Below are 16,671 nucleotides of genomic sequence, written 5' to 3' on the forward strand. Positions count from 1 at the left end.
AGGACAGTGCTGGTTATTCCAGGGGAGGCCATAATGGGCTGGGCTGATCATAGAGCGTGGACATCATGGGCTGGTGGTGGAATTCATCCTCAGAATCACAGAATTGTTAAGGTTTTAAAAGATGTTTAAGATCAAGTCCAATGGTCAACCTAGCACCAGTACCATGTTTACCATTAAACCATGCCCTCAAGTGCTAAATTCCCATGTTTTCGGAACACTCAGCTGCTTCCCTGGGCAATCTGTTCCAATGCTTTACATTCCTTTTAATTGATTTTTTTCCCCTAATATCTAAGCTAAAGCTCCCCTGGCAGAACTTGAGCCCAGTTTAGTTTGCTAGAGTAGATACTGCCTTGCAGTGTTGGAGATGGCTACTATGTAGATATAACACACTGAATATATTCAGGATTTTTCCCATAATGTTTTCTTTTTGTTATGGATTTACTTATTCTGAGCAGTCTGTATCATTACAGTAGCAAGAATTTGTTTAAGACTCTTTTTGCCCCAGAAGCAAAGTGTAATTTCAAGGAATTCATGTTGGAGGACATGACAGATGTTACAGACCTGTCTGTACCCTGCAAATGAGTGTGGTGCAGAAGTTACTGATCTAGATCTAAGCAAGCTGCTCTGTTCACATGAGGCTGCAAAGTTTCAGAGGTACTTGCTTGGGGCCTGAATGCAACATGGCATTTTTGTGGTTAAAAGGTCTATAAAGTTATGAGTGACACAAAGAAGGGGAATGGGGAATGGGTTCCTGGTCTCTTCCAAAAAGGAGGAGATACCATTGCCATCAAATGATAGTAATGAAAGGGAAGTAAAGGAGCAATGGCAAATTTTTTAGAGAGTACATTATTGTTCTATGAACCTTCTTGCCACAGGATGTTAAAGACATGGAAGGGACAATGCCCAAGCTCATGCAAGAGAAATCCATTTTTTTGTTACTAAACCCAGCAAAAACTGGTTTAAGAAATCCCTGAGCACCAAATAATGAATCTGGGTACATGAATTCCTGGGAGAAAATTCACATGTAATTGTAGCATTCCTATGCTGCTCTTCCTCAGCCATCTGCCTGTGGGCACTGTTGGATTCCGGGTAGCTGTGCACAGAGTTCCTCTGCATGTTCTGGTTGTGGGCTGGTACACCAGGACAATGTCTTTTTACTGCCCATAGAAAAATAGTGGGGTTGTCCCTAGCTGGACCTCACGGAGATTGTAATGAGTAGTTTCTCTCTGTGTCTCATCTGAAAGGCACCATAGAAAAATTAGTATTGAAGAAGGCTCTAAGTGTTTTTTCTTCAGACTTTTATAGCTACACTCTGGCAAAGAAGAAAATAAAATTTCTTTTTTCTTCTAGAATTCCATGTAGGTACACATGTTCTTTGAGAGTTTTTCATCAGAGAAAGGACAAGGCCTGGCAAAACCAAAGGCAGGGAAGACCCAAACAGAATACTGATTTGGAGCTACCCCTTACAGTGTGATTCTTTTCTTCCCTTGCCTACACCTTCCTGCATTTCTGCTTGGTGTCTGTAGCCCAGCTGTTCCATGACTGGGAGGAGATGGATTTTGTGGTGTATTGGTGCTTCACAGTCCAGAACCGGAGTAACGCTGAAACATGACATTTCTCTGTGCCAAGCTATTCTTGGTGTCAGCCCAGATGAGCTCTGTCTTGAAAGCCTAAGCAGCTGGGAGGGGTTTTGAAAGTGAGGGAGAGTACTAATGACATTGCTTCCAGTCAGTGTGAGAGTTATTTAGGCTTTCCTTGATCATTCAAATGATATCTCATTAAACACCAGACAAAGCTGCCTGCTGTGGTCACTTTGCTGCATTGTGGTACCAGTTACTACACTAGAGTAAGATGGGCAGTGTTTGTTCAGGTGTAGTCCAGTGTAAAGCTCCATCTGTACCTTTCTCACTCTTACCTGAGTTCTGTGGCTTGTTAAGGGATGCATTTCCTGTATCCAGTACTAAGGTCTTCTGTTTGATCTTTCTTCTTCACCACAGAATAGAGAGAATCCCTGATGTCATCATTAACATTTCTGTTTTTCTTTAAGCCTTGTGTTTCTTAATGATGACACCAAGTCATCTCTTTGTACTCTGCTAAAGGGCAGTGACATTCGTGTAGAGGAGATCAGGAAGAATCTTGGTAGCTGGAATCTGCTACCAAGGCAGTTGCTTCTGCTTATGCCATTACTTAATGCAAGTAAAACCCAACTACCTGGAGACTGACTCTGTGACCTGTGTCCTTTCCCAGCATTATTGCTCCTTTGTGCCCCTCTTTTTCTGGCAATTATTCACCTTCCCCTTTTTCCCAGAGGCATTCTCTGATGTTAAGAAGCCAATGGTTTGTTTTAGATTTGAAAAATACTGAATTTCAGAGAACATGCCCTGCTGTTATTTGCTTTCCATGTATTACTCTGTACAGTGCTGGATAGGTTCTGTAATGCTTAAGTAATGGAGAGTTAGGTCTGTCTTTGGTGTATTTTCATACCCCTCATTTCAGAGTGTTTAAGCAATGGCAATTCCTTAAAGCCTTGTTGTATAGGATAAATATGTGACTCTAATCCTCTATACACTAATCTATTCGTAGAGTCTTATTCCAGCTTCATTAATAAAGTCCTTTCTTTACCCCAGATTCATGGTGAAAATATAGTAAGAGACATTTATCTGATATTGGGGAATGTGAGTATGACTTGGGGAGGAATAGAAGTCAGAATTTCTGGATTTTCTATCTTCATATGTGAATTGAAGGGAAACTAAAGTCTGCTGGTGTCTGTGCTTCCCTATCTGTAAAACAGGGATCTGGATATATTTGTATCTTATAGGATAAATAATTACAAAGTCTGTGACAAATCTTAGAAATCAAACTGTGAGATAACATGCAAACACATAATATTAATGTTTTATTATGTCCCTAAACTGTTTCTTGGGGATATATTTAATGAGAAAGATATAGTGAGAGCAAAAGAAACCTTTTTTCACCCCAAATATTTTTTTTAGAACCCAAAGTAAAAGTTGTTTCCACCAACTGCCATCTCTGCAACCATCTGGAAAATCACATTTTTTGAAGCTTTCCTTCTCTTTATCATCTGTAACTAAAACTATAAAATAGGAAGATGTCCCTGGTTTAATTAACACCCCTGTAGTTTAAAAGCTGATCTTAGTAATGAGAGGCAATTATAGCCTTTATTGAAGGACCATCAGGTGGAACTAACCCAGCATCAATCTGGTGAAGACACTTCCCTTTCCAGGTAATTTGAAAACTGCTTTTTATGATGAAGAGAATACCTGGCTCAATACAACAGGTGAATCTCTTTCCTCTATAACCTGTAAAAGAACCTCCTATTTTGAGTTTTGTGCTTCTTTTGTAAAGTAGTTTATACAACCTATCCATCAACAAATACCAACTGACCTAAGAATAAATATTTTGCTTTTTGAAGGGGATTCTTGCTGATTTTCTTGTTTTATTTTCCTTGTCTGCTCTTGCTTTACATTTTGAAGGTTGCCTGGTGTCCATATTTTAGTTCTAGTAAAAGTGCAGACTCTGAGATGCAGCCCCATCCTGAGAGGAAAGGCAGAGTTCTGGGTTCTGCACCTCAGCACTGGTGTGGCAGAGCTACAGAAGGTCCAGAGAAGGACACAGAAATGATCAAGGAAAAGTGACTTCTGCTATGAGTTGAAAGGGCTGTGGCTTCAGTTTAGACAGGGAGAAGCTGAGAGCAGAGATAAAACTGAGTTTAGCTGAAAACGTGAAGGTGGTAGATAAGGAAGATTTAGAACTTCATTTCTGTAACTAAGGTGTTCTAGCTGAAACAAGGAGATATCCTTGAAATTAAAATGTACCTTTTTTACATAACAGATAGTGAACTTCTGGGATTTGTTGCCACAGGAGATTGAGGAGGTGTGCATTGTCAACAGTTTAGAAAAATAATTAGACTAATTCAGAGCAGCAGGTCCATGACCTGAGTCTGAAGGTGATGGGCAGGGCTCCTTGGTGGTCCTGCCTCAGTGGTATCTCATGTCAGGTCTGTCCTCCAGCTTCAGATCTGTATGAGTGTGGGCCTGCTGAATGCCCTGTGTTTTATCTGCCAGCACCTATGGATATCCTGATATCTCAGGGGTCTCGTATAAAGCGAGATGATTGTTTCTGGAAAACTGATTTAAACCCTCAAAATCTCCAGTGCAGGCACCTACTGGAGACAGTCACTCAAGGTGACTATCATGATTAGGATAGCTTCATTTGGCTGTTTACAGGTAGCTGTCTGCCAGTGCTGTGGGTGCCTAAATTCTTCTGAAGTAACAGATGTCTAGTCAGTCTAATGGGGACATAATGAACATGATCAATGAACAGTCAGAACTGTCATTTCATCTTGCCAGACTTGGGATGGTCAGTGAAATAACTCACTACTGCCTGTTTTCATAGAATTTTTATTGGCTATAACAGGAGTTTGGATACATAGAACACATGCAGATACATAAATGTAGGTATATCAATCTTGAACAGAGTTCTGTCCCAAGATTTCTATTATAATGATTGTAGAGAAATAGTTGTGTCCTAAGAATAACTCACTGGCCTGTTTTAGACATCTTTGTCATCTCACGACAGGAACTGCCCTTGTGAAGTACATAGTTCCACTCAGTGGCTGTAAAGGGACTCTAGATAGTGGTACCAACATGGTGAATGGACACAAAGGCTAAGTGGGTCCCAGCCAACTCCTTTTGGAGACTTTGGTACAGTCTCTTAAAATCTCAGCTGTAAGAATTGTAGATTTTTAAAGCAATGTAATCTGAATAGGTATAATTATAAAATCAAAACAGCCCCTCACTTATGGTTTGATTTAGAATAAAGGCTTAGCCATGATTTTACTGCCTGAAAACTATGCTATGAAATGTGGTACATCGTCTATTCTTGGATTAGTTTAACATCCTGATGAAATTGCTTTTTCCATACTAACTGTCAAAGCTGTAAAAGTATGGCACAAGCTGGTAAGTTGTTTATTCTTCCAGTAAGTAAAGGTAGAATGGGCATTAAATCCCTACATCCCTATGGCGTTCCAGCAATGAGTCACTTTCATTAGGTGTCTAGGAGAAAGGCTTATTCAGTATGGGAGAGCTTGAAAGGGAATTTCTTTGGCTGGTGGGACTGGGTTGTTGTTAACTCCGTGCCATCACAATACTCTGGTTTTGGGACAGAGCAACGCCAACTACTCTCAAAAACACTGGGAAAGTCCATTTATGTCCAAAGCTTCCACTTTTGCCTGTGACACTAAACAGACATGAAATTTTTTCAGTTAACCAATGCAATATAACCTTGTTTAGGATACTCAACATTGTTGAGGTAGAACATTGAGGTAGAATGGGTTGCTCATTCTTTCACCTTTCCCACTCCTGCATGAACATTGTTTTTCTGTGCCTTGTTTACTTCAGACATAGGGTGTGGGTGAGGAGATATGGGGAAGTGGTGTGACTGCAGTGTCCCTTCAGCTCGGGACCTGGCTGTGGTGTCAGAGCGATTTGCGTGGCCTGCGTGATGGGGGAACCGTGGCCATCACCTGCCCTGCTGACTGTCGTGTGTTTCCATCCCCCCTTCCAGGTTACGGACACGCTGCCCCAGGGACGGATGCGGGGAAGGCTTTCTGCATGTTCTACGCAGTCCTGGGGATCCCACTGACACTCGTCATGTTCCAGAGCCTGGGCGAGCGCATGAACACCTTTGTCAAGTACCTCTTGAAACGCATCAAAAAGTGCTGTGGCATGAGGAGCACCGAGGTCTCCATGGAAAACATGGTCACTGTGGGTTTCTTCTCCTGCATGGGGACACTCTGCATTGGAGCAGCAGCCTTTTCCCAGTACGAGGAATGGAGCTTTTTCCATGCTTACTATTACTGCTTTATAACATTGACTACCATAGGGTTTGGAGACTATGTGGCCCTGCAGACCAAAGGGGCCCTTCAAAAGAAGCCTCTCTACGTGGCTTTTAGCTTTATGTACATTCTAGTGGGGTTGACAGTCATTGGGGCATTTCTAAATCTGGTTGTTCTCAGGTTCTTGACCATGAACAGTGAGGATGAGAGGAGGGACGCCGAGGAACGGGCGTCCCTGGCAGGGAACCGCAACAGCATGATTATCCACATCCAAGAGGACTCCCAGCATGGTCGGCCACGGTACAAGGCCGAAGTAACAGACCTTCAGTCAGTTTGTTCCTGCATGTGTTACAGGTCCCACGAGTACACCAGCCGGGTGGTGTCCCACCAAAATTCGTTCAGCTCGAAGCTGAACCCCCAGTACTTTCACTCCATCTCTTACAAGATAGAGGAGATCTCGCCAAGCACATTAAAAAACAGCCTTTTCCCATCTCCTGTCAGCTCCATCTCACCTGGGTTGCACAGCTTTACAGATAACCACAGGCTGATGAAACGGCGAAAGTCCATTTAAAGGGATTTGTCTTATTTTACTTTCCTTGTTTTTCCCAGTTCTTTGTTGTTTTGGGTTTTTTGTTCCTTGAGTGAGACGGAGCGAGGCCAAAGGGAGTAGAGCAAGCCAGTCCTCCTCTGAGACTCAGCTCTTGAGCATGAAGCATGGATTATTACTGTTCCAGCAAAGTATGCCTTACATTACCCCCTTGGTGGATGTCAGAGGATTCAAGGTGACGTGAAGTGGGTACCAAATCCAAAGTTGCACACACAGCTGGGAGCCTTCATGTGCCACTGGCACTCCTGACCTAACAAACTTTTTTCCTCACGAGCAGGTTGCAGTGTGTGTGCGTGTGCCTGTGTGAGTGCCGGGTGCGTGTGCGTGTGTGTGCGCGTGCAATTCCACAACCAGTGCCATGTGACAAAAATTAAAGCATCAGGAATTATTTTTTTCTTTTGCCCTTGAAGCAATTGTGTTCCAGCCTGCTTTTTTAGATTTGCTTCCAAAAGGAACGGGGAGGGTGGGAGGGGAGCCAATTTGTTTTGTTTTTTTTTTTTTTTTTGCCAAGAGAAGCATGCGCCATAAGCAGTCAATATACTAGGTGTATCATGGTAAATTTTTTAATGCTAGATTTTAGATTGTATTAACATTAAAAAAAAAAAGGCAGGAGAAGATCAATCATTTTAGCTTGCCAGTTCAAAATTAAAAAAAAAAAATAAAGCATGCACTTTGTAAAACTGGTATGCATAATAAAAACACAAGAAAAACTAGCAATGGAATTAATAATCAAAAGCAAATAATCATATTAATTTAACTATATTTAATTTTATAATTTTCAACTGTTCGAACAATTTGCAAGAAGAATTCCTAGGATAAATTGGAAAAATTGTTGGAACAGTAGAGTGTATTTTGTTATTTAAATTTTATTTATAAATTATTATTATTATTATTATTATTATTATTATTATTATTATTATTATTATTATTATTATTTTGTGCAGCAATTACCTGCATGAATAGGATTTATATTTTTGGAATGCTTGGTTAAGATGGGTATAAATAGGAGGATGTCTATTTTTTTCTTATATAATAGTGACAGGGCATTCCTTGTTTTAAATAAAAAAATACAGATGATTGTCTCTAAATGCTTTTGATTTGTAAATAATGGAAAGCCTTTGTTGGTCTCAGGAAGAATTCAAGGGACAGTATCTTGTGTTTGGCTCACTGGGAACTTGTGAGATTAGATGTGATATTGCTTTTTTTGCTAGGCAAAGGCAAAATGTATTTAGCAGTAACAGGCAAAAATAGCTTTACTCCAGTGTTTGAAGGGTAACAGCGGGAGCAGTTGTGTTGGCAAGTTGTAGTGGAGGATGTTGAGACCATGTCATAAAGTTGTTCCTTGGACATTGTCCATCTCTCAGTTGTTCATCTGGACCAAACAGACTTTACAGAACTTAATTAGAGGCCTAATCCAGCTCCCTTTTAAGAAAATAGGAATTTTCAGTGATTACATGGGATTTAGTGCTTTTGGAGATTTATCTTTGATTTTACAAGGGTAGGACTGGGAGTTTTATGAACCTGCACCTTTGTCTCTGATTTAATTCTGTCTTTTAAATAGCTTTCCGTGTTAATTTGCCATACAAAACCCATTTCTTTTTGGCACTAATCGCCTCCTGCTGATTCTACCATTTTGTGCTCTCAGTGTAAAAGCAATAATCCTTTCTTTACTCTTCAAACTAGATGGTGTGTGCCCAGCTCTGAGCTCTGTGTGCTGATGGATGTTGATACCTTCTCAAAGAGACAGTTATAAAGAGCATTAATAGGGAGAAATAAGGAGTGCCATTCCTCCTCTGTTGTCTACTCCTTGGCTTTAAATGATTAACTATCAAATATGCTCATGTTCTCCACATCTGTCTTTCAATAAGTAAATGACAAGCAAGTTATCCACGACTTTGACTCCGTTATGCAGCTTCCTTTGGGCGTAGAAATTGCTGTGGCATGAAATCCTCCATTAAGATTGGTGAAGAGCTAACAGGATTCTTAATGAGAATGGATGAGGATGGACTTTTTCAGAGTAATGTGTGGGGCAAGCTGGGTGCATCAATGCTGTACTGCCAGTACCATGTCCTAGGGCAAATGCTGATAGCAGAAGGATCAAAGCAAGAATACCTAAAAAAGCAGTTTCGGGATGTGTTCAACCACCTCAATGTTTGACACCTCGAAGCTGCTTCCCCTGACAGCCCATAGGGTTCACAGTGTTCTCCAAATTCACTTTTTTCATCTTTGTTTGTTATCCTAGAAGTGAAAAAAAAAAAAAAATTATGTCTCTTTTCCTGCTATGGAGATAAGAAGTATGCCTGGAATATACACCTCTATATCATGTACAGATGCTGGGTGTATCTGACACTGGAGAGAAGCAGGAAAACTTTGGGGTTTTGCAGGATTCGAGTTGAATTCTGTGCCTGACAAAGGAGAATTTTGGTAACAAGACATTTATAAAAATCCTTAAAACATAAAAAAACAGTTGCATCTTATAAAACATTGCATAGATTTTTTTTTTTCTTTTCCTTTGAGAAAAGAAGAAACTATTATTTCTGTTGCATATAGAAATCATCTTTAAATGTCCTGTAAAACATGTTGAACTGGAAAGGTTGAAATCTTTACATACTGTAGCTGGTTTGTTACTAAATCTTTCATCTGGAACCATAAATGAAAAGTCAATTTTAATACACAGGGTGTTTAACCAGGGGAGAAACTTACCTCAGCATATCATGGCTTATCTGCCACTTAGAGTTTCTGCATTAAAACTTAATGGCTTTATAATAACTCTGCTTTAGCTTAGTTGAAGTTTGTAGATGTAGTTCAAGAAATCTGTGTATGTTGATATGAAGGAGCCAGAGTAGATGTCCATAAAAATACTTTCACATTTAAAAACTATAATGAGTGTGTATGTTTGAAAATGTTTTGTCTGAAAGTATCTGCATTCATTGTGATTTTCAAATAAGCTTATTTGTTTTATTTTCTGGCTGAAGAGCCCACAAATCTGTCCAACCTATTTTTGCCACACAAGGGATTTTGAAATTTCAGGATGTTTCATTTGCAAGGAAACTCTTGCTAAACTTTGCTTTGTGAGCAGCCAGACAGAAGAACCCTCACATGTGCACAATCCGAACAAGAGGCAAAATCTGCCTCTCTCTCTTTAGTTGTTTTTATAGTTCTTGACTGATGTGTGAATAATGGCTTGGGCTGTCTGGAACTGGAACAGACTGTATCATGAAAGGGAAGCTTTTGTCCAAGGTTAATCCCAGCTTTTCACTTAAACATGAAAAACCAGTCAGTGAAAGGTGAGCTGACTTTTGTCTGTTCTGTCTCTGACTTCTTATTGCCCTACGTTTTCTTCTCACAACACTGCTTTTCACAGAATGCTTTGGTTAGTACATTATTGGGTTTATTCCACTTAAGATATTATCTCTTTCAGAACAACTTCCCTTGCTCTCTACTCGCTCTTGAAATTCAGCTATGAGCAGGTAGTAGTGATACTGCTTGTGACTAGACATCCTAATGTCTGCTATCACTTTGTGATGCACTCTCATTCCCCAGAGTCTCATTTCCCCTACCATTCCCTATTATTAAGCATTAGAAATAATAATAATAAATCAGATTAGTCTATTTATGTCACACTAATGTGTTCTTCATCAAAACAACACAAATTTAGCTCCCTGCTGTCGACTTTGATTATATAACAACCCTATTATGCTATAATATTTCATATTATCATCAAAAGGAAAAATCAGTTTGATCAGTGAAGCACCAAAATAGCTTTGACTGCGCGTGCTGTGATATGGAAACAAGAGGAAACTTAATAGAACAATGCAGGCACAAGTCTCCACTTGGTCTTCATTACTGTGTAAGGAATATCCTGACTGATCTAACAGGCACTTCTTTGCCAGAGATTTGTACATTCACCTGCTTCACAGGGATGCCTGTAGTGGGCAGCCCCAGAAGGGGTGTTTGGATGTTCCTAGAAGAGTCCAAAATAGTTTCTTGGTTGTTAGTGAATGGAGAGGATGTGCAGTGACCTCCAGCAATAAACTTCTGTTTGAACTGTCTGTAACAGCTCATTAGGATTAAATAGACATGAAAAAAAAGAAAAAGAAAAAGAAAAAGAAAAAGAAAAAGAAAAAGAAAAAGAAAAAGGAAAAGGAAAAGGAAAAGGAAAAGGAAAAGGAAAAGGAAAAGGAAAAGAAAAGAAAAGAAAAGAAAAGAAAAGAAAAGAAAAGAAAAGAAAAGAAAAGAAAAGAAAAGAAAAAGAAAAGAAAAAGTGAAGTGACCAAGTTAATCTACTGTATTGTACATTTTCTCATTAGCTCCCTAGTGTTTTGAAATGCCAGGGCAGTAATCAAGATTATTGTGAATCTGACCTAAGCAAGGTAATTCCTTGTTTTCTCTGACAGATTTGGAAGTTTTTGTTAAGGAAAAAGTAAAGCTTGATTTGTTGGTAAAAGCTTAAAAAGGAGCAATCAGTAGAACCAAGACAGAGCATGAAAATGTTCCAAAACCTTTTTGTGTGTGCAGACCAGAGGGCAGGGGTTTGGGTAGAATTAGCTTTCAGCTGAAGTTTATGTCCTCATTTAGCTTTATGTAATATTCCCGTTAATATTAAGATCTAATTAAGACAGTAATTTAAAATCTTTATGAGGAAGTTGAATGGGAGAGAGTGTTGGAGTGTGTCCATTACACTAATGTTATGGACTTTTTCATGCATATTTCAACAAGACACTATTACTGACTGGAATATTGCACAAATTACCATGAGAATCACACCACTGCTACTTTCATCAGCCAGAGATGTGTAACGCTCACGGAACTGAAAAAGAAAATAATACCTTTCTGACCAGCCTGCTGTCATCTAACTTTTTATATAAAACTTTATTTTTGGAACTTCAGCAAAATAAATTGTAAAAAAAGGATTGGCTATCAAAACAATTCACCAAAATTGAAGCAAATTGAATAATGACATTGGACACAGAGAAATTTGTTATGGATGAAAGGTGCCCTGGTACTTTTATGCCAGTTAGTGTGAGCTCAGAGGCTGAATTAAAACCATGAAAAACTGATTAAATCCTTTGCCAAAATGCAGTGTTCAGTTATTTAAGATGCATGTTATGAATATGGCAAAGCAACTTTCACCCCCAAAAATGTAGTAGGAAGGCAAAAAGAAAGTTGGGAAAACAAATTGTTTTAACATCCACAAGATGTTGTGAAAAAAAAAAAAAAAGAGGAGTAGCAGGGGAAAGATTAATGCTGCAATTTTATTGGTAATTAATATTCACAGTTCCAAGCTACATTGTCATTTAGTTCACTTTGAGAAATGCAGAACAAACAACAGGATGATAACATTTATCATAGCTGGCAAATTCACAAGTGGAGCTGGCAAATATAATAATTGAAACTATGCTCCATAGTGCATCTTCCTCATGCATGAGTTCTGATACCACCATCCTGGCTTTGATTCATCGTTTATCTGGCCTGTGGAACAGCTTGCAGTAATTGCTGTATCCAGAGCACTACACTTGAGGCTAGAAGAGAGATCCATTTCACAGACAGCCACCCTCTGGCTTTCTCTACACCCTCTCCTCCCTTTCCCACTCAGACATTAATTCATTAGCTTGCCATTTCATAGACGTGTGTTCAGGCCCAAGATGGCCACATTCTGTGCTCTCCCCCCTCATCTATTAATAAAAAGCATTATGCTGCACAACTACACCCTGGAGAAGGAAATGTTCCTCTCTAATTACGACTGACAAAAGAAATCTACAGATTGACTAAAAGCAATATGTAGGGAATTAAGTAGGAAACACAACATGGATAACCTTGAATGGGTGAGATCCATTTCTTCCCTGGCTGGGATGCAATGCATTAGCCTACAAGGAGAACTTTGGAGTGTGTTTGTTTGGGAGAAGGCCATCAGGAGAATGGCCAGCACAAATGATATGAGCAGGTAAAGAGCCACAGTGGTTTGGCTTGTTGTCTGTAGGTCACTGGTGAGTTTCATGGCATAATTTCAGATTAAGAAAGTCATGGCTTTCTGGTTTTAGTTTGTTTTCCAGTCATCTGCAGGCGTCCTCCCGTGCAGGAGTGGCAGGAGGTGTGGGAAGGCACCAGTGCCAAAAGGAAAGTAGGGAAAATTGTGTCTCCTAGAGCACCTTTCCTCTCCTATTTCATGGAAGAGATCAGTTACACCAACCCTTCTGCTGCCTGCAGCAAATTCAAAAGGCCTGAATTTTGGTATCCTTGTCTGTCTTTAATAGCACCTCCCCAAAGGCATAGGAATATGGGGGAAATTCTAATCTTCTCTAGCTGAGTTCAGGAGGTCACAATATAGCAAAGAAACCTCTTTGTATTGACTGTGTTTGGACAGTTTCTACGTGTCAAAATGTCATCTAAACTGACCTTTAGAGAAGTAACATTTATTCATTATTGCTGGCTCTCCCTGAAGACGGGGTATGAAGCTCCTAAATCATAATTATTGTTCCGAGGATAATTAATCTGATAAAAGTATTTAATTAGGTTCTCTGAAGTAGACTGTGTAAGTGATTTTGGCCTCCCAGAGTCTGAAACTGCAAATCTACAAAACAATTTCCAAATGACCTATTTGATAATATCACTTCTGACATGGGGGTCATTCCTCAGCTGCCCTACTGACAGGCATCATCTTGGCATCTTGAGTGGTGTTGGAAGAATCTGGGAAAGGGATTTTAGCTCAGCACCAATGCAGTGAGGCTCTTAATTCCCACTGAATTCAGGGCTGAAATCTCACTTACACACTGGGCAAGAGCTCAGAGCTGGTTTCTTCTTAGAAACCAAGACATGGAACTTGGGTGGCAGTGCCTTCAGATAGATCTACAGCTGTTTCTTTTAATGCTTCCTGTGAAGTATCCACCACCTTAATTCACCTCTCTGATTTGAAGCACTTCTCAGAACCCTTCTGAATGGTGAAGTGGGTGGTTTGAAGTTTCTTGTTCAGCATGCAGAAGTGGGCACATACCATTGTCTTCATTATGCCAGTCATCCAAATGGATCTGGGGGCTAGGTCGCAGCAATTCATTCTGGTTGTGACCACCAAAACTTTGACAAATTCTTCCAATTTCTCTAGCAGCTGCTGTCTTCCCAAAAGGCTGGCCAAGTGGGGCAAAAAGACATGTACGTGAGATCCTTCTAGCAATGCAATTAGTTGGCATTTTATCTTCACTGTACATTCCTTTCAAGTTCTTCAGCACTGAAGCTCCAGCTGCTCTGTGGTGCCTGATATTTCCATTCTACTTATTTTTTCTTTGAAGAATTCATTACTGCCATGTATGTTTACCAGAAAATATCCTTTCTAGCCTATCTTCTCAATACCCAACCTGGAGAGACATTGCAGTCAGAGGCAGCAGTGGGAAATTTCTCTTGATTGTTGATATTGTGCCCTTTTTATTCTCTTGGGAAGAGCAAAATCCTGTGTGGTCACAACTGACCAACACAACTGGTTTGCTCAACACAACTTCTCATGGCAATTTCCCTCTGTTTCAACTGTTCAGCAGCATTTATACTGTGGCAGATAGTTTCTGTATAAATTCTTAGTGCAGGAATATTATTCAGCTGATTGGAGGACAAGTGTAACACCTGAATTACAAGAGAGGGATCCCAGTGTCCAAGTCATAAGAAGTTTAAGACAGTTAATCTAGCAGTTGGGTTTATTAAGTAATTTCTTGGGTACCACTCTGAACACTGCTTTTTAGGGCTTCAGCAAATTTGGTTAATGCACACAAAATTCATTTGGGTGTAAGTACTGTTGGGTTGACCTTGTCTGAAAAAAAAAAAAAAAGCTAATATATGCTTCAGAAATAATCCTATCTACTACAAACCTTTGACAATTAAGAAATAAGCAGAAATTATGAGGCAATGGCTCTTCTTTAGAATGCAAACCTAATCTTTCTTTCTTTTACAGAATGCACATTGCCTATAATACACCAATAATCCATCTGTTCTTTTTTTTCTTTTTTTTTTTTTTTTTGGCAAGGTCAGGAGTGAACTGTGGAAGAAAAAAAATGCTTTTATTTTTCCTCTTCCCTTGACTTGTTAAGATTTGTGTGGTTGTTTATTGCCATTGAGGAGTATCAAGTAAAACTTTTGATCCTAGTGACGTGATGGCAAAGGAAATGAATTGGAGCTGGATAGGTCAATGGCGAAAGGGAGGGGGGGTTAACATTTGTTTCCAGTAGGCCAAAAGAATGTGGATACTGTCTCTTCAAGGTGCAATTTCTTACTTCAACAAACTGTTCATCTATGAGAAACAGGGATAAAAGTGTTCAATTTGGGACCTAAGGAGTTTATATGGAAATTCTTGGATTTCTTCCAAACACACATACATGTTGAAACTAAATTGTGAATCCTACTTTGGAGACTGAGCCTTCCTGCTCAGAGAGAAGCGTGCGTGTATGCGTGTGTTTGTGAGTGTGTGTTGATGCTGTGTCTCTTTTGGATCTCTTGACACTTTTTGGTGCATTTTTGTACTTCTTTGAATGTGCATATGCGGACTTACCGACAGTGTATTGACGGCATTCTAAAGGCCCTCAACAGCCTGAGATAGAGCAAAAATCTAAATTTCTACCCTGGTTGATACATTTTCTGTGCAGCACACAGAGCATTAGGAGCATGGTCATCTAGAAAGAGGAGCTGCTTGGCTGTGGAGACTGCACTTGGAATTTACCTCCTGGAAGCTGTTTTCTCTGCTCTTTTCAGACCTCTAAACTTCACCATCGTTGTTGAGCTGGTCCTAGCAAATGAGAGCGATCAGGTCATAAGGCATCAAGATGTGATTTGTTAAACTAGTGATAACTTGATTACAAAGAACCAAATTAAAGACTCTTTTGTGTTTTCATTTATTTTCCTGGCCTTCTCCGTCATGGGAGAGGATGCCTTCACACATGGCCTTAGAATGCCGTACTGGAGTCAGAATGCAACAACAGTCAAATGAAAATAAGATGTATTGCAGCTTACTTAAGAATGAAAACTGTATCACACAAATGTTTACAAGTCCAAGTAGACAGCGAACCCCTGTACAATATGTAATTTATGCAAGGGATTGCATCTTTTTTTTGTAATGAATGCACTACGCAACCCTGTATATATTTTACAATGTCTTTACAGAGAAAAAAAAAAAAGAATCATTTACTGTAGTGTTGTAAAATAATGCACTTTTCTAATTTTTTCATTAAAAATCCTATGGCACGTTTTCAAATGTATATTGTTTCTTTTATATTGAATGTGGAAATGTTAACTTCCTGTAAAATTGCACTACAGAAGTAAAATCCACTGATGGAACTTATTTTGTTAAAGAAAAGTCCCTTGACAACCAACAGATGTTTATGATTATACAATATGTATGTGTGTGCATATATGTGTATATAGTGTATATGTAATGTATGTATATGTATATGCACACACACACATATATCCAGTGATATGTGTATATATAAAATGATATAGGTCCAGATTTATATATGATTGTATTAATATAATATCTATAGATTGATAGATATATAGATATGTATATATATTCATACATACACACAAGAATCACAATGTACAAACCCAGAAAGGATTACTCATTAAATTTAAGGGGGTTGGGGGGCAGAAAGATGTCATATACAGAAGATATTTTGCATTGCAATAAAAGCTTTTTTGACAAAAGTACGTGCAGAGTGAAGTATGAACCTTCATCAAATACCCAATGATGCTGTTCCCACATGACTGCAGTTCAGAATAAGCAAAAAAAAATGGCTTAGAGGAGGCATAAGGGCAGAGTCAGTGCATCGGGGGCTGCAGTCAGCTGTTGATACTCCCCCCATCTCAACTTTGTGGAGCTAAAGGGCAGGATCTTAGGACATCAAACTGAGAAGTGTGACTTCTCCTGACTTGTGAAGATCAGTGTTCTGCTCACAAAACGATTCATCCTGTGCTGCCTAATAAAGGAGGGGAAGTGGGTCTCTGCTAATTTTAGCTGGCAGATATTGATTGCCTTGATGCACAAGCATGACTCCTTGTTTGGGATGGAGCATTGGGCAGGTCGTTCTGTTGTTGCCATCCAGGTAAGTCACAAGGGAATCCAGGGACAGGCCTTCACTTTGTCCTGATGATGTGATTTTGTTGTGAACAAATGTTTGAAGATCACTTAAAGAATCACCATCAAAGCTATCAGTAAAGACAGGATTGATATAAA

At 39.4% G+C, this 16,671-nt stretch overlaps 1 protein-coding gene across 1 annotated transcript in view; it reads left to right on the forward strand.

The window, feature by feature from the left end:
• KCNK9 (potassium two pore domain channel subfamily K member 9) overlaps nucleotides 1-16,145 on the forward strand; it is a 96,720-nt gene extending 80,575 nt beyond the window's left edge. Inside the window, exon 2 of the mRNA XM_021532469.3 lies at nucleotides 5,587-16,145. Within this exon, the coding sequence (XP_021388144.2) occupies nucleotides 5,587-6,428 (842 nt within the window). The 3' untranslated portion in view covers nucleotides 6,429-16,145. The remainder of the gene's footprint in view (nucleotides 1-5,586) is intronic.
• Nucleotides 16,146-16,671: the final 526 nt, after the last annotated feature.

Source organism: Lonchura striata, chromosome 1, assembly GCF_046129695.1.
Source record: "Lonchura striata isolate bLonStr1 chromosome 1, bLonStr1.mat, whole genome shotgun sequence".
In the NCBI taxonomy this organism is placed as follows: domain Eukaryota; kingdom Metazoa; phylum Chordata; class Aves; order Passeriformes; family Estrildidae; genus Lonchura; species Lonchura striata.